At 47.8% G+C, this 18,835-nt stretch overlaps 1 protein-coding gene across 1 annotated transcript; it reads right to left on the bottom strand.

Annotated features, from left to right (window-relative positions):
- Window positions 1-10,741: 10,741 nt before the first annotated feature.
- LOC129212871 (neuropeptide Y receptor type 2-like) lies at window positions 10,742-11,979 on the bottom strand. Its single transcript, XM_054842042.1, has one exon. The coding sequence runs from the start codon at window positions 11,903-11,905 to the stop codon at window positions 10,742-10,744; it is 1,164 nt and encodes a 387-aa protein (XP_054698017.1). The 5' UTR covers window positions 11,906-11,979.
- Window positions 11,980-18,835: the final 6,856 nt, after the last annotated feature.

Genomic DNA, 18,835 nt, shown 5'->3' with positions numbered 1-18,835 from the left:
CCAGAAATACAAAATGCATGGGGGCATGGCCAGACATGATGAGAAGACTGTAACAAAGGGGAAATATATGCTGAGAAACAAGAAGCAGCTTCTCAGAGTAGGATCCATTCATCTGTGGAATGGCCCTGTAAGGAACCAAGGGGAACCCATGACTTGAAACAGAGCGTGAAGAGACAAACCCGTAACGAATGCACTGGAGGAACAAGGAGATTCTGCCCCAGCTCTTCCATTTGATATGGCTGGTGCCGTGACCGTTAGTGCTTGTTAATGAGAAGTCTCAGCCAAAGCTCAGACTTGAGATTTGTCTTTTTAATAGTGGAGAAGTAGGTTAAAAATTCCAGGGAGGGACACACAAGAGCCTCTAAGAGAAGAAGGGGCTGCTAACACTCACATAACAACTGACATCTTTTGGGGTGTCCTGTGGTGAAGGGTAACTTTAAGATACAGTTCCCTAGAAAGCCAATTATCCTCATGCCGCATGGCTCCAAAATTCATGAAGTGCTAATGGGGTAGAAAGCCCCATTTAACTTTTAAACCACTTGATGAATTTCAACAGAATTTGACAGAGGGGTCAAGGTCTCTACGATGTTGTATTTGAAAAGTTTTGTGCAAGAACACAGCAGGTAGAGGGTGCCACTTGTGTGAGCTGACACATCATTAGACACCAGAGACAGGCAGCAGGCATGAGGCCATTAGAAAACCTGGTTTTCCTTGTTCTGTGGCTCACTGAACTACTTGCAAATATATTTATTATGAGTTGCAACTTACACTTCCACAGGAGCAGTTCAAACACTTCCCAGGATAGACTCCAACCTCTGGGAAACATGAGCCATTTTGAGACCCTTAAATAAAGGAGTCACAAGTGTGTGTGTGGGGGGGAGTATTTTATTAAAACAAAAAAAAAATTAAATAAATGTCTCCACTAATCGCTGATGCAACATGGGCCACAGATTAGTGAAGACATGACCTGATCATAAAAGCCATGACAGCAGGTTGCTTTCCAGCTTCCTAATCTGGCTGTGATAGATGTTCTGCCTCAGGAGGTCATCTCCACGCTGCTCCTAAATTTAATTTTTTGTCTTACTGATTCCTGGGATATGCACACAACATTGTAAACTTGCTTTGTAGCCAGGGTGCCCCATCCTTCTCTTCAGTTGTTCACTGATGCTGCAGCGCAGAGCTTGTCATCTTCCAAAGTGGTTTCAGCAGAGGAAGCTCCTTCTTCCAATTGCACATCTTAGCAATCATCAGGGAGGGAAGTACAAGACAACAATAAGAATTGGCTAAAAATTGCTTTTTTAAAAAATTAGCTTCCTTGGAACAGAAAACAACTGTGTGGGTATTTCTTTGGAATCATTCTTGTCCGAACAATTCAGAAATGCTTATGAGCAGTGGAGCAAAGCCTGTGGTCATCCTTTAGTCAATACTCACACTCCACACTGAAAGCAGTAGATGCTGCTGAAGAATTCCAGGCACTGTTGCCATTAAAAACCCTCCCACACCTGGATTCACAAATCATTACTTTTTTTGAGAGTCTGGAATAAATATTTACCCCTGAGAATTCAGAAGTTGCTTTTCTCTGAGTATTTAACAGCACTTCCAAGTACAGTCTGCCTCCTTCATGCACGACTGATGGAAACATAATTATTGGAAGATGTGTTCAATTATAATGCTTTTTACTGCAGTAGCGCTATCCAGCTGGCACATACGACACGTTTTACAAGCCTCTGGGTGCTGCACTTGTCCTGTTTCACAATAGAGGAAAGCAAGATTCAGCAATTTAAGATCCGTTCGTGTAGGATTTAACAAAGCTGGAAGAGAGAACTTGCTGAAAAGAATTTTACTTTCTATCCATAATACAAGGAAATACAATATAAGTGCTGTTCTTTCAGGCAAAGTGGAAGAAGTAGCAATTAAAGGTCCCCTGAATGGGGGATAGCAGAGACAGTGAGAAGTCAGCACTGCCCGTGTTGCTGGTCTGCTGGCAGAGCTGTTTGCTCAGGCTCCTCGGTGGGGCTGGCGACTGCAACCTCTTCCACCAGTGCCACTGATCCAGGAGTGGGGGTCCAACCACAGCCTGAAGGTTCCCTGGGCCTGTTTGTAACTGAAAGGGGGTAAGGAAGTGGCTGCCGTGCTCACAACTGGGACGGGGAGTGCAGCAAGCTGCCAGGCAGCACAAGAAATAGTCCTGAGGTTGGCACAAAGACACGCTTGCGAGGCAGCAGGTGCCTTGGCAAAGGCAAGTTTGGACATGATGACTGTGGCCTCCTGTCACTTGTGTCCCTGTTTCCTAGAGAACAGGGCCACATGCACGGTCATGCGATGGACATACCCAGAGCTGCACGCACAAGGCGACACCCACGAGGTCCAAAACTCCATGTGACTGATGCAACTTGTAGGGAAACTTTTGCCTCATATTTGTTTTCACCTGTGAGGGATTGAATAATGCTGCAAAGTGCTGCTGCTTTTACCCGTGTAGAAACAGCCGTTGATGAGTCAGAACATGGAAATAGCTCTGCTGACAGCGAAACAAAGACCCTGGTCTCCTGCCATAGTGTAGAGGCAGTCACTGTGTTTGGAAAAGAGCAGTTCCCAATTATGCATTCCTGTATACAGAATGATTGCTCAGAGAACTTAACATTTCTGCAGAACCTTTTTACCTCCTTTGGTCCTTTTGTTTACCTGAAAAACTACTGGCTGTTGAACACAGAAAGTCCAGAGGAGAGCAGCAAGAACAGAGGTGCAGCAAATGAGCCCTGGGAGGAAGGACAGAAAAATAATGACTTGGTTTAGTCTGGAGGGGGTGGAAGAGATGCATGATAATACCCTTTAAATATGTAAAGGTGCGGTATAGAATGTAATAAACTATTATCTGTGTCTGCCAGGAGACAAGAAGCAATAGATTGCAGTGAGGGAGATTTATTGGTTAGACATTAGGAAGGGCTCAGAATAGACTGTGCAGGGAGTGGATGAAATCTCCATTACAGGAGCCTTGGAAGAGGCGAGACACCCTGCGATCAGGAATGGTTTAGCCAGAGGAGTTCCAACTCCCGTTTATTTCCTCTGATCTTTTCTTATAGCATGTATATGATTAAAATACCCTAGAACATCTCCCTGCTGTCTGGGAAATCTATGAGAAGTACTTTAATAGCTGCATTTCAGAGAGAGAAGTTCTTGCCAGGCTGTTCTAGCTGCTTGAGTTGCAGTGAGATTAGCTCACGTCCTTTTAATAACATAATTACAAAGACCAGGATTCCAAACAAACTATTGGGTATTAACGGCCCAACTCTCACTGATTTTGCATGAAGCCGATTGGAATTTCACACAACGAAACTGCAGTGCCAGGCAGACCTAACAAAGACCAATGAACCCTATGCTTTAGCAAGATGTCTTTGCCACCGTAGCAATCTTGTGTTATTGCACTCCTTGAAGCAACGGACAGTTTCAATCAGTTCTTGCCATGCTAGTTTGGCTATCTTAGCTTTACTTAATTGGGTACTGCAGGGTTGTCTTGGAGAGTTGAGATCTGCACTTTGAAACCACTAGATTCTTTTATCTAACCTAGGAAAGAGAAATGGGATTTCACATAGCAAAGTTGTCAGTAACAAAACTGGACCAAAAATGCTGAAGCACTGCATAAACGCATTAGCTGGGGTCCACTTACACAGCCATCTGCTGAGTTCAACCTTGGATTTTAGCTCCCAGCAACTGAAGCCCTAAATTATTGTTTAAATAATCATGTCTGAATTCCTGTCTGAAGTCAACTGCCACTGCAGAAAGCAAGTCAAATTTTACTCTGGCCTCATTGCCGGGTTTGCTATCACTGCATGTACATTCACCAAGCCCTCAGGTTTGACTGCCCCCTCCCCAGTTTTCACACGCAGATCTCTTGCTGATTCCTCTTTTGAAGGTTTTTGGTTTTGGTGCTCAAATCTTGGCTGACAGGAGTGCAACCGTGCTGTGTGCTGATTGCAGCTGGCAGGTGGATTAGAGCACATTCAAATGGCTGTGAAATGCCTCTGCAAGACAGAAATGGCAGAACAACGGATTATTTCAACATGAAGAGGCCAGAAACTGATGCAGACAGTCACGTTGAGGAGACAAGCTGAGGAGCATGCAGACATAAAGCACTACAAGCCCCAAGACATCTTCCCAGCTCAAAGTTTTGGGGATCTGCTGCCAGTTCCCTTCCTCCTCCTCACCTAAGCTGGCTGATTTCTCTGAGGTGCAGGATGTTCTCAAATTCTTCTAAAATATGTGGGAGTGACAGTTGCCAAGTAACAAAAACTCGTCACTCTTCCTGAAATGCACAAGTCCTCATTTTTCTGTTTTGTAGAATGGACAGATGAAGCTGTGATTTAGGACACTAGTCTGGGATCAGGATCATTTGGACTTTGGTCTTGCCCCTGGATAAATTTATCGGATATGGAGTTCAAGGTGAGGTAGGGAGCTGGCTGCCCTTGTCCCTCTTGACTTCAGAAACAAAACTGGGGATGCATTTCATGATTCACTGAACTGACTCGGTGACCAGCGTAATGGGATTTCATTAAGCATACAGCGATGCTGCTGCCAGGGAGAGGCAGCCTGACATTTATCGAGAGGTGTGCTTCCCCCACACACACTTAAAAGTCCTCATATGGCTGATCTCAACCTAGTTTGGAACAAAGCTGGTAGATCCTTCATGGGAATTATGAGCAAAATTCAGCCCTTTGTGATATTTCTGGAACTAGAGGAGGTCTACAGAAGAGCAAATAAAATGATCAGGGATGAAGAAGCTGCCTTAGGAGAACATGTGGCTTGAGCTGAGAGAGGAGAAAGCTGGAGAAGGAGGATAGCATCAAAATTTACAAATGAAGAAGGCAGTGGGTAAGCACCGGTTCAGCTGCTGTTCAGCATGTCCCATAGTACTGGAACCAGAGGGCATTTGCTGAAACTAGAAGGGGATTGGTTTTAACAGATAAAAGAAAGTACTTTTTTACACCGTGGGGAGTGAGCTTCTGGAACTGGCTGCAACAGAAGGCTGTGGAAGCAGACAGAATCAGGGAAGAGATTAGGCAAATTCATGAACAAAAAGTCTAGAAATGGATACTAAATGGTCTAGACAGGGATTTTCCCTCTAACATCTCTAATACAACAGTTGTGGCTGCTGCTAGGGGTATGAGGGGAATGGACCACAAAAGTGGCCAAGTTAGCATGCTTTCCCTAAACAGCATCTTTTATTGCCTCGATCTAAGACAGAATTCTGCACAGATGGATCCAGGTTTGCTGTTATTTGTCTCTATTTTGATAGAGGCTCTGTTCTTCCTGCATGGTGGCAGAGTTCACTCCCCTTTTGATGTTATTCATCTTGATCCCAACACAGCCAACAATCTACCCCATGTTTCACAGAGAACCGTATTTACCTCAAAATTTCACCCAGGGGCACATCCTCTCCTTAATATCTTGAAATCCTGTTCTGTGACCTATTTGCTTTCTTCCTTCCATGCAGCAGTAAGGAGAAGCACCTTCTAGCTGAGCTGCCTGCTCATCCTGGAGACAAATGGTGTCTGAAAGTTTGTGACACATTAGCAGAGTGACACAGTGACAACTCCATGCTTGTGCACTTCAATAAGCTAGTTATAAACAAAAGGGTTTCTCCTCTAATGTTCACAGTCTTTGCTACCACACTGGAGAGGACTGAACTAATGAAGATCTCCTCCTGTGAGCTCCATGAGGCATCCGCACTATTCCTTCTGTACTCATTACACTGAGCAGAACATAGATCAGAAAAAGCATTTTTTGCTGGCTATAAATCATGAGTGACACTAAGGTATTGCTATTAGCAGCAGAAAAATGCTTTCCTCCCACAACCTCATTCAGCCCCATATACATACAACACTTCGGCAAAGGGTGCTGGGGTGTCTGGATAGAAAATTAAATAGAGGTTGTGTTGTCTGAAGATAAATTGGTACCTCCCTCGGTGTGTGAGAGTGACTTTGTCTTTTTCTGATTTGTCTTTTAACTTACAAAACACTGAGACTAGAGATAACGATGAGCTTTAAAAACCTAGCCTTCTTCCCCTCCCAGGCCCTCCTAAACAAACCTCTTCTCTGAAATGAGCTCAAAGAGAAGATAAATGTTCTGGCAGTAATATGCAATATTATTTTTGGCACTTGAAGAATCTCAAGCTAGATAAGGGAAAACTGAAAGGAAGACAAAGCTCTGTTTTTTTCAAATGCAAGGGACCAAATTCTGCTCACCCATATGAACCTGGAATCCTTTCTTTTTTCTGGATTATTGCAGTAATTTCTGATTTTCACCAGGTTAGCTGATCCTGAGGCCTTATTTAAAACCCAGCACATTCACAGACCCTGGTGAAATCATACAACAGAGCTGAAAGACAAAGGCACGCAAAGAAAGTGCCAACTCCACAGCTCCTGCCCAAACAAAGGCTAATTTGGTTTCAGACCATGTTAGCTGTAACAGTGATAAGATTAACACCTGATATCAAGGGAAACTCTGAGCTGTCTGTGACCTCCTTCAGCAGAACATCGCTCCAGCCCCTCTCGTATTAGCATATGTTAGAGGAGCTGCTTCTTTCCTGGACTAGTATGTATTTCCCTGCAGAGCCTTTGTGAAAAGCTCAGAGCAATGTTTCTGCCGATACGGTTGTGGGCATATTGAATAAAACATGTGCCATTTGACGTTGTTCGCTTGGGCTGCCATGGGTAATGGGAGAGGGCACATGTTACTGCAGGGCAGAGAGCCACGAGGGGATGGATCTGGCCTTTGTAGGAGCAGGACGAAGCTCAGGCATACGCAGGAGTGTGTCATGTCTTTGATTCTAACAGAGCCCTGAGAAAAGGACCCAGCTCACCCCGTGTTGAGCTAAATGCCGGCTGTATACATTGCCTTAAGACAAGGAAAAGTAAAAAGCCCAAACCTTTGCTCTCCTTACACGCATCAGCTTGTTACAGATGTATGTGCTCTGGAAATCAAATGGGAAGGGATTTTTAGAGCAAACTAAGTGGTTTAGAGGCAAAATTTCTAGTGCTCAAAGAACCTCCTGTGTCCAAAGCACAGCATTTGCAATTTCAATGTGCTTTGTCAAGCCTGGAAGTTTGATAAGAGACTCTGGGACTCTTGAGAGCTCTTAGAGCAGCCTGTAATAGGGAACAACAGTTATTGAAGCTGCTGGTTTTAAATGATGATGTTGCCACATCTCAGCTGTTCCTGTATTTGTCTGGCATGTGAGTAATGGTTGCATGGGATGGTTAGAGGCATCCCCACCTGTGGTGTCTATTCAAAGTTAATCATCTGCTAGGAGTCGCTTGGCAATTAAGAACTGTTCAGTGGTACTTTTTCTAATACAGGATTTGTATGATGTGACCAGAAAGAGTATCTTCACATGAGAAACAGAGTGTTTCTCAGGGAATTCAGAACCTCTGTCCTAAAAGCTGTGAAATATCCTCACGTCAGTTCACTGAAGCAGCATTTTGAGGATGTCAGCAAGAATCAGGAAAAGCCCCAGAGGAAATTTATTTGGTCACCAGGAACACCACTGTCTTCCAGACAAGCTTTGATGAAACACTTGTTCATTTTCATTTTTGTCACTGTGTTTCTAGCTCTGTAATGAAATCCCTTATCCCTATCAGCTGTTGTGCCACTGACATGAGCCATTCCATCCCATGTCAGTGACAGCAGGGCCAGCTCTGCAGAGAGGAGCCCGGCTTGGCAGACGTTCACTGATGCACCTTTGGCAAGGAGCAGGCAGTGGGAAGATGTCTTTGACTCCAAGAATATCTGTAACTACTAGAGGATCTGCCCTTGACACAAGTAGAGCAGGGTCATACCCTGTCCTGAGCTCTAAATAGTTCAAAAACTTAAAATGCTTCTGGTCTTTGGTTTCATGGAAATGATCATGGCAGTAAAGCCATCTTTAGCAGAGTGTTAATATTTGGGGAACTTTCATCTGCAGCAGATTTCTGTTTCATGGAAACAAATTCATTCCTGTCTTCTATGCAGACATGACAGTCCATAACATACTATTTATTTGCCCAAATCAACCTTTGGTAAGCAGCTTTGCTTCCTTGCTTTCCACCTTCTCTTGTTCTGTTTGGCAGTGGACACTAGTGCCACGTGCCCTCAATAGAGGCATCGTGGTTTTCCACAGGGAGATGTATACACAACACAACCGAGAGCTGATTTCCCTGCCAGCAGTGGATGTGGAAGGTTGTAACTTTTTCCAATGGCAAGGAAAAAGCAGCAAGCTCACAGGCAGAAATCCATCAGTAGAGCTACACAAGTGTATTAAATAAAGCAAACAGAACTTTGCTGTTACACTTCAAGTAAATAGTTTCTCCTTCTCAGTTTGCTCCAGCATAAAAATCCCTCTGCCCTGCAAATGCCATTGCCAGTATTCATTTGTGAAGATCTGGCATCTATTTATTTATTTATCCATATTTAGTTTAAAAGTCTGGACTCAAAATTAAACAGTCATTCATAATGTCATTATCTGCCTTGCTCCACAGTCAGATACTGTGTGTGGTGTCACAGGACAAAACCTTTGGCAAGGCCCCTAGAAGAGCAATTTAGCTCCTCATCCATCTCAGCTGGCAGCGTGATTGGCTTCCAAGCTTGCATTGCTGAATGTGTTATTTTACTCTGACATATATTATTGAGTGTTAAATCACTTTCTGAAGTGTTTATTGGTAATAGTTGAATTCTTTCCACTCATTTAAGCTGCTTTTGAAACATAAACTTTTCCTTGTATCTTGGAGTTTGATGGAAGCACGGGGAGAGTTCCTTGGGAGGATGGATTGTAGAAATGACCAGTTCATTAGGTAGGGACAGAATTTACCAGTGCTGTGGAGGAGAATATCCTCCTCCTTCCGTCAGGATGAAACAGCAAACTCCCATCATCACACCATGGCACTTCACATGCGGAAGGTTTACTTGGGTCTTGGTTCTCCCATCCTGTCTTGGCCTGACAGGAGGCAGGTGACCCTCTTACTGGAACATCAGTGACTTCCTGACAGGATCATCATAGATCCTGAAGCTCCCTGAAAAGAAAAATGGGCTGTGATCTGCAGGATCAGGTGCTGGGGAGGTAATTAGGCATCAGCATGCCCATGCCCCCAAGTGTGGAGTGTGGTCCTTGGCCCCTGCCTGGCAGTGATGTCTCTCGGGAAGGAACCCGAGGCCACTTTCTTGTACCTATTTAGGAAAATGAAGCAGAGCATCAGAAACCAGAAATAAATAGATTAAAATCTAGTGTGACAGTGAGAAGCTGAGCTGGAGAACAAGGGCCAGAGGCAGGTCAAACTGAGGAGGAGGCAGGAGAGACAGATTTTCAAATAAGTCCTTTGACAATTCATCTGTTGAGGACTCCAGATGTGACAGGCCAGCAGTACTCAGTACGGCAAGTCCTCTTACCTCTTGTCCTTGCTCCGGTGAAGACCTACAAATCAAAGTTCTTCTTTTCTTTTTATCTCTAATGAGGAGGTCTGTTGAGTCTCTTTCCTGCATCTGGAAGTTACTTTCCAATCTAATGAACACTGACTTTTAGAGACGACACCAATGACGAGCTGCTGAGATCACAGTAGCAATCAAGCCTCCTTTGATGGCAGAGCTAAAAATATGCTCCCCAGCTGACACAGCCTTAGGGAAGAGAACATATAGTTTGGTTTGAAAGAATACATCTTCCTTTGTCTCCATGTCTTCTTCTGCTAGAGGACACCACATCTGTGACAACCATGCAAGCAGGTTACATCTGTCTTCTGAACTGAAGCACTCATGTACAGACCCATACTACCTCCAGCCCCAGAAAGAGTAAAGCTTTAAAACCCTCTGAGTGCCTTGGAGAATGGTGTCGTTGGCAGTTTTGCCTCTCTGGTCATGCTGGCACCCATCAAGTTATTGCATGGCAGGAGCCACATCTTTGGGTCCGGAGGGGATCCCTTTTGCCAGTCCCCCAGCTTCAGTTTCAGTCCTCTTGATCAGCTGCCCCAGCTCTTTCCTTTCCTATCTGCTTCTCTGCCTGCTCTCCTCCTTGCTAAATCCAGGGCACTGGTTCACAAACTCCCTGGCTAGTGAGGTGTCCCCAAAGCCTTGCTTTGGCACTTGTAAAGGAAACTGTGGTAAGTAGTGTCACTACCACCTCCTGGGCTTTCTGAGGACCAGAGCTCATCCTATGGGTTGCAAATGCAGATTGATGCAAATGCAATGCAAGGGATCGTGGATTGCCCAGCTTCAACGTGCACCAGCCCGCTCCCTTCCCAGGCCTGCAGAGGGATGACGCTAACCAGCCGGTGTTTGCAGAAGAGTGTAGGTTTCCCTCCCCTTGGAGGCATTAGCTAAAGATGGATCATTAAGGCTTTTGGGTAGGAGACGTACAGATGAACAAGTATACACAATAAAGGTTCTGCATTTGTAATGTGTAATATGTCAGAGGGGAAGAGGTTGAGCAACCCACTTTGGCAAATGGAAATAGCAGAAAGGGAGTATTTTGCTGGCTAAATGAAAGCCTCCTCTTTTTGTGCTTCTGCATGTATAATTTGAACACAGAGAAAGGAAAAAATAATTTGTTTGGTCAGACAGAAATACACCAGATTTATTGTTTTGAGAGATACAGGGGAGTATTTCTATGTGGCTGTGGTAGCTATAATGTTTTGGCAATACAATGTCCCGCCAAAAAAAGGCATTCACCCAAGAACATCTCTGGGCTCAGTCAGCCTCAGTCCTGGAGGTGCATGTCCCATCCCTAAACCTCTGTGGGCAGAGGTCCACTGCCAGGAGTCTGTTTGATGCTACCATTTAGGGTGTTGGCCCTGAAGATGTACGACCTCCCTCTAACTGAGCCTTCGGTGTGGATGCTTTCTGGCTTGTTCTGGCAACGGAAGAACATAAGGAAGCCATTCCGGTAGTTCTTGTTCATCCATCCATAGAGCAGGGGGTTGACAAATGTAGAGCACATGGCCCCAACATGGAAGACAGTGTACAGTAGTTTGTACTCATGGAAGATAAGAACCAGATCAAGATCAATGGCAAGCTGGAATATGTGGAAGGGGAGCCAACAGACTGCGAATACCACAACTACTATCACTAGCATTTTGGTTGTTTTCCTCCTCCGGCACTGGTTTTCATTCCTAGAAGTGGGACTGACATGGTTTTTCAGCTTGAACCAGATTCTGGTATAGGCATAACAAATAATTGCAAGAGGAAAAACATACTGCAGGAGGAGCATGGACAGGCTGTAGATAGTGGCATCTCTGTTATTACCAGAAGGCCATTTTTCTGAGCAGACAGCCATTTTGAGGTTGATGGATGGGATTTCCTCATACCGGTACTCTCTGAAGATGGCCAGAGGACCTGCTAGGACAGCTGCTGCTAGCCACATGACAGCTATGATGGTGAAACTGAGCCTCTTGGAAATCCTGCTGTCCAGGTGGAAAACAATACACCGGTACCTATCCAGGGCAATCACAGTTAGGGTGAGAGTGGACACATGGACACTCAGAGCTTGAGCATAAGGGACCAGATGACAAAGAACAGCTCCAAACTTCCACTCGTCCAGCAGCGTGTATACTAGGGTGAAAGGCAGACAGAGCGTGTCTACCATCAGATCTGCCAGGGCCAGGTTAGCTATGAAGAAGTTGGTGACGGTCCTCATGGTCTTGTACTTCACTATGATGTAGATGACCAAGGAGTTGCCGATGAACCCCAACAGAATGATGAGGGAGTAGGCAGCAATTAGAACGACCTGGACCCCCAGGATCTTGGTGCTGTCCATCATAACACTGCGGGACCCAGAGAGATCCTGGCTAGGAGTGACAAAGTCCTTGGCATGCCAGCCCTGTGGCAGCTTCTCGTCTAATGCTGTCTTCTCCCCGGTGAGGGTGCTGTTGGCTCCCTCCAACGGTCCCATGCCTGGCCTGAGACTTTCTGTCAGGAGGAGAAGGAGGTCTGAAACACAGACACAGCAGAAGTGAGAGCACAGGAGACAGCAGAGCATCTGAGACTCAAAGAGCATGTCCCACATGGCACTTCAGGCTAAACAGCAGCAGCAGCGGTGTCCTCCTTCCTTCTCCCTTTACCCCCATCCTTCCTCACACTGAATGGCCTTTCACCTCTCTCACACCTCCTGTGATCAGTTGAATGCCAATTCCCCAAGGAAAGGTCAGGGAAAAATGCAACTTTTCACACAAGTTTCTGAGATTCTGTTTTTTTGAATTGAACGAGGAAAAAGCTCCTCAACCATCCAGGGCCAGACTGGCAGGACCTGAAAAGGCCTCCTGCTCACAGAGCCCCTTTTCACACTGCCTCTCCTGCCTCTTCAGGCTTTGCAAAACAGGGAAGTTGCTTCAAACAAGCCAAAAATTTGGGACCTCTTAGGGGTGACTGAAGAAATCGATGATGATGCCAGTCAGGAAAGGAGAAAAACAACAGGACACTCAAATTCAAGGTGCTTTTCTCCACCTCCCCATAACAATTTATTTCCAGATTGTGCAGCCAGGGTTTTTTTCAGTTCCTTATTTCTGACCTCTCCGGGTGACAATATCTGTCACCCTGTCTCTGCATGAGTCTCCACCACTGCTCCTGCTAGTGATGCCACCACCCAACTCAACCCATTGTGACCAGTACCCCCTGCTCCGACCCCTGGTAATGTGGTTAGCATAACTAATGCCATTTTATGGGGCAAGAAGCCATTCTCTGTGACCAAGTGGGTCATGTAGTCATTCCCTTTCCCTCAGTATCAGGCCCTGAAGGTCCTGCAAACCAAGGAGACAAACCAAACAGTTTTCTTCTTCCCCTCCCTGCCAGCCTGAAGGTTCCTGGGTGCCAGGCCGCGTACTCCCTTCCTTGCCAGCCTTGAAGGTCTCAGACACCCGGCCAGCGCAGTGTTGTTGATGACCCCGTCACAGAACAGGGAAGCGGAATAGCACACTGTCTGTAAAAACAAGCAGTTACAAGTCCTAAGTGGGGAACTGCAGGACAGTGAGACCCATGACCTCCCCATGACCAGGGACACCCCAACCGTCCTCTGCTTCCTCCAAGGATGGAGTGACTCATCTTCTTTTATATTATTTTTGAGACTAGATTATGATTGTTACATTGATGCAGCAAACCACATATTAAGATTTGACTCAATCTACAGAGGGTCCAGGTGATTAGAAATCCTGGGCTGCATCCAAAGCAGTGTGATCAGCAGGTTGAGGGAGGGGAATCTCCCCCTCTGCTCCCCTCTTGTGAGACCCCACTTGGAGTACTGCATCCAGCTCTGGGGTGCCCAACATAAGAAGGACATGGAGCTGTTGGAGCAAGTCCAGAGGAGGCCATGAAGCTGATCAGAGGGCTGGAGCACCTCTCCTATGAAGACAGGCTGAGAGAGTTGGGGTTGTTCAGCCTGGAGAAGAGAAGGCTCCAGGGAGACCTTACAGCAGCCTTTCAGTACCTAAAGGGGCGTACAAGAAAGCTGGAGAGGGACTGTTTACAAAGGCATGGAGTGACAGGACAAGGGGGAATGGCCTTAAGCTGAAAGAGGGAAGATTTAGATGAGATATTAGGAAGAAATTCTTCTCTATGAGGGTGGTGAGGCACTGGAACAGGTTGCCCAGAGAGGTTGTGGATGCCCCTGGATCCCTGGAAGTGTTCAAGGCCAGGTTGGATGGGGCTTTGGGCAACCTGGGCTAGTGGAGGGTGTCCCTGCCCATGGCAGTGGGGTTGGAACGAGATGAGCTTTAAGGTCCATTCCAGCCCAAACCGTTCTATGATTCTATGAAATTATAGGTTAAGTTGTATTATAAGTTCTGTATTACTTAGGTGATTAGAAATCATAAGTTGTATTATAAATTCTGCATTATGCTACTTGTAGATTATACTACATTGATTCTGCTTGTAGAAATCCTGCGCTGTTCCAATCAGAAATTCTGTGCTATACTAATCATAACATCCTGTTAAGGAAATAAAGCTTCACTTGTAACCACGATTTAGTGCCGTGGTCATTCTGCCAAGGATCCCTAAAAGAACCTGTCTGTGTTGGTGACACCCGGGCATCCGCCGGCTGTGCAGAGGAGGGAGCTCCTGCAGGGATGTGCACGTGCCGGGGGCAAACAGCTGAAGCTGTGAACAAGCCTCCCGCAGAGCTGTTGCTGAGCGTCCAGGCACAAAGAGGCCCGAGAGCCAAAGCCCCGGCGTCAGCGAGCCTCCTGCCACATGGTGCTCAAACGTCTGCGTGAACATGGCTTTAGGAGCAGGGAGCCCGACTGATGAGCCAGAATTGACTCAGTCTGGAACTCATGGCTGGCGTTTGGTGCCGTTGTAACAGCGGAGCGTTGTCACGGCAGGGTTTTCATTCAGCCCAAACACAGCAGGAGAAAAGCCAGCTCTGTTACTGGCTCCTTCTCAGCCTCCGTGGCTCAGCATTGCTGCTGGGGTGTGCAGAGAGGGGTAGATGTGGCCCCTCACGTACCCTCTCTCCCCAGCATTGTGTGTGTGGCCCCCATTGCCACCACACACTTGATTGAAAGCGAGCAAAAGTCATCACTCTGCCCAAACAGGGTGATCTGCAGAGCATCGTGTTTTTTCTGACCTGCAAAGAGAGGAGAGAATGCCCTGCCACTGAGGGAGGGAGGCACAGGGGTTAAACAAAGCTGGGAATTAGAGACAGCTGCTGGGCACTTTCTCAACCTCCCTGAGGAGCGAATTGCTCTGGGTTTGTACCAGGTGAGACGGGAGCACTGCTGACTGGGTGCTGGTGGGCTTCCCGCAGGTCCGTACCCCGCAGGATGAATATTTAAGGGCAGCCTGTCCTTGGGAAGGGAGAATGCTTTCTGGGCAGAGCACCTGTATTTAGTTAGTTCCTTAAATAAATAGCATAAAATAATGGCAGTAAGATGGTAAAGGTGGCAGCAATTACATCACAATGAATAATAAATGGCTGTTTGTTCTTTCATCGCTCCTCAGAGCAAGGGTTGTGATCCCCCCTTGGGAGCTGCTCCCGGGAGTCTGCCCGGCCGGCTGCAAACCCGGGTTCCTGCGGAGCTGCCTGCAGTGCGCCATCCCTGCCTGCACACTTGCTTTCTCCTGCCCTTGCCATGTCTGGTGGCTTGCCTAACTTATCTAACTCCTCTAACTCTGCTGGCTGATTCATGCCAATGATTCCTGTAAATGAAGTTGTTGGGCTCAGATACCGTGATAATGGCGACCATATAGCTACTGCTAAGAAGGTGGGAAGGTAGCTTTAAGCAGCAGGAGGGAAAAGTGGGTGGATTTGCTAGGATGAGGGTTTGCTTAAGGGTGATCTCAGACCTCCATGACACAACTGCACCCAGCTGACGCAGAGGGAAATGGAGCAGGGCAATGGCCAGGGCCCCGGGAAGGTGGCACAGCCACAGCCTCCTCGACAGAGCCCGACCCAGACGCGGCAGCAGCCCAGCCCAGAGCCTCCCGTCCGACACCCATGCTGCAGCTGGCCCCAGAGCAAATCTTCCTGCCAGAAGAGCAGGGTGCATGAAGGAAGCAGAGCAAGGGCTGGGCACACCTTCAGTGGCTGTGCTTTCCCTGCTTGCTCTCCGTCTGGGTTTTTATACCATTACTTTATCACTATCACTTGTTATCCTCTTTTCTGTGGGTTGCCTGTCCCATTTATCTTCGGTACCCAAGTCTTGGCATGACACCAGTGGACACTCCCTTCCCTTTTTCCCCATCTCACCCACCAACTGGCTGCCAGTTCCCATGTTCACATCTCAGGCTATTTCCTTTCGCTGGAGACTGGCAGCTACCCACCATCTGAGAGGAGCCAGGAACATCATGATTATTGGAGCTGTTTCGCTTCCTAACAAAATGGCCTTAATGGAGTTATTATTTGATTTGGTTTGCTTTGTTTTTTTCCAAAGGGGAACTATTAAAAATCAATTAAGGCATTTTAATTAAGAGACAAAATGGTCATAATAAATGTTGCCACTCCAGGGGCTGCCTGGAGGTCACGGGGATGCTGCTAGGAGTGGACCAAGGTCTGTTCCAGCAAGTAATGGAAGTGCTGGCATACGTGTAGGCGCTGCCAGGCGCATGCTCCTGTGCCCAGCGAGCCTGCCAGGCTAGATGGAAAAATCCTTGGAGCTGAGAGCCAACTGCTTTTGGGAGAACAAAACAGCAGGGCAGACCAGGAGGAGTCAGAAATACTACCCTAAGCCCTTTCCTCTGTGCTGGGCTGCCATGACGGGATGCAGAAACAGGGCATTGCCTGGATCCTGCTCTCAGCCTCTCCTCCAGCTGAGGTTCAGCCTGAGGCAGGGCTGGGACCCAGGGACGGCTCCTGAAGGATGCAGAGAGCTGTGCACTGTGCCCTGTGCCTGCAGCCTTCAGCCTTTGGGAAGGGGGTAGAGGAGAGGAAAGCACAGAGGAGCTGCAAAACCTCAGCCCTTCACTGAGCACACAGCTGTCGGTGACTGCGAGGCACAGTGACCACCGTGACAACTCCAGAATCCATTCCTACAGAGGGCCTGGACTAGATCCTCTGGGACTCAGATGCATCTCTGCTTCCTGGGGACACCCCGGCTCCCTCTGCGTCCCTGCTGCAGCCCCAGGCACGCAGCCAGCCTGGTCCAAATCTGTCAGGGCACATCTAGGCCTGGAAGAGCCATCTGCAAAGCCTGGCAGGGTTCAGAAAGCAGGGCTGGAGGGGTGGGCAGGGAGCTGGAGAAAACAGAGCTTGTTAATTAAAATTCCGGGGTTTGTCCTAAGCAGGGAGATGGGGATCGCTGCAGACAGCAGGCACGCAGCATGGGGACAAGGGGTGCAGAAAAGAGGGAGGTAAGGACACACATTGCTCAGAGCATGCCCAGGAATTACAGTCCTATCATGGTTATCATTGACTTGAGAGAGTGGAGGGACTTGGGTCAGCCTCTGCTCTCTGCTCCAAATCTGGCTAACCACAGCCACAGTCTCTTTCTACTGCAGCACTGGAGCGTGAGGGCTGAGGCTGATGGATATTTTCATGGCTTGGCTCACTGATTTATTCCATGCTGTTCCCTTCCTTCAAAGTAGCTCAACTCCATGAAACCCCTTCATCTCCAGCAGCCCAGTCTGGAACACTGAGTCATCTCATCCCCAGTCCCAAATCTGGCAGCAGTCAGGTGTCCATGGCAGAGAGGTCTGAGACCATCCCTCATCAGCAGAACCTGGTTGTCCCCCTGGGGCAAGCCATCTCCTACCACCTTTATGTTCCCCTACGGCACTGGAGAGGCAGCAGTGTTCAGCCCTGCACCCCATGGCACAGCACTTAGGGGAGGAGAACACAATAAAATGAGATACGGAGGTTAACCAGCTTGCCAGAGGCCACATGGCACATCCACGGCAGGGCTGGGAACAGAGCCCAAGTTTGCTAACTCCAGCCTCCTGCACTCACCACCAGAGAGAACAGGATTCTGCATCTCTCAGGATAAAACCTGAACGCAGATTTCAAAAGCAGCATGAAAATGCAAAATGTGAGTGATGGAGGGGAGGGCGTTTTGCCTTTCCTGTGTGATGGGCTGGTTTCATGGCAAACAGCAGCTCTGGGATGATTTCCTGAAGCCAAAGAGCAGACAGAAATTGTCCCAGGTCCTTCCATCTCCAGTGAAGGGTTAACTGCCCCGCTATGACAATATGGCAGAAGGGAAGACCCTCTGACCTGCCCATTATCTGCTGCAGCTTTGTAAATTGTCTATCCAGATCAGGCCCATTGGTGAAGAAACCTAATGGCATCAGACACACGCTGCCAGCCCTGCACTTGCAAAGCTCCAGGGCCCCGGAGCTGCTCCCGAGGGACCCCAGGGCAGAATTGGCACCAGGAGACAAAGTGCAAGGAGGAGGAGACACACCAGGGATTTCTTGCACTTCCTCACTCTAAAAATTTGCACATCCCTGTCTAGGCTGGAGCCACGAAGGACTCTGAAGGGGATGAGGCAAGGAGGATGCCTTAGTCACTCAGCTCAGGACAGGAGGAAAAAGAAGGTGATGAGAAGAGACCTGTTTGGCAGGGATACATGCTTTCTCCTGGAGATTTCTCCTACAGAAAACAGAGGGGGAACAGTGCAGGGCCCTCTGCCCCGTGGGACGCGCCATGGGAGCAGAGCAATGCTGGCTGGGAGACAGGGCTCAGCGGGTGATGCTGTGATGGAGCCACACTAGTTGTCAGGACTGGGGAAGGGAAGAGACAGGCTGGTGGAAGGATCCTGGTTAACCTGGGGACTCTGTTGCCTCCTGAAATTTAAGGAGTCTAGGGTAGATGAAACAAGGGAGGGGAGAGAAATAACAACCCCACTAACAGAACAACCAAGGAGCAAACCTGGTATCCTGCTTTGGGACGGAGCAGAAACTCTGTAGGTGAAATGCAGGCTACAACAGGACTACAAGAGGCTCTCTCTGTTCAACAATTAACATGCAATGAGTGCAGAAAGAAAGCAAACACCAATTTTCCTCCTGCAGTCCCCTATCTCCCTTTGCATCTCTCACTTTGAGGGCACTGATCTCTGGCAGCGAGCCGAGTACCATCAACGTGTGCAGTCCCGGCACAGAGGACCTGACGGGAGGTTTGTACCAAACCACGAGGAGGCAGATTGTGGAGAGATCAGGATTTCTCAGACAGCCGTGCACCTCAACCCCACACCTGCAGCACGCTGCTCTGGAGCTGTACGTGCCTGGTTGCTGCAGCTCCCTGGAGCAACCTGCTCTCCTGACTGCTCTCGCTCAGCATCTTGCTTCACAGACTCCCTGCTTCTGCTCAGGGACCGTCTGAAACTCTCCTGCTGGTATTTTTTGTTCACTTTCTCTCTAGTCCAGCTCTCAGGGCTGTCAGTCCCCAAATTCAGTTTCC

This window comes from Grus americana, chromosome 14 (assembly GCF_028858705.1).
Source record: "Grus americana isolate bGruAme1 chromosome 14, bGruAme1.mat, whole genome shotgun sequence".
In the NCBI taxonomy this organism is placed as follows: domain Eukaryota; kingdom Metazoa; phylum Chordata; class Aves; order Gruiformes; family Gruidae; genus Grus; species Grus americana.
The sequence above is the reverse complement of the archived record's forward strand: the minus strand, read 5'-3'. Positions and strand labels throughout refer to the sequence as shown.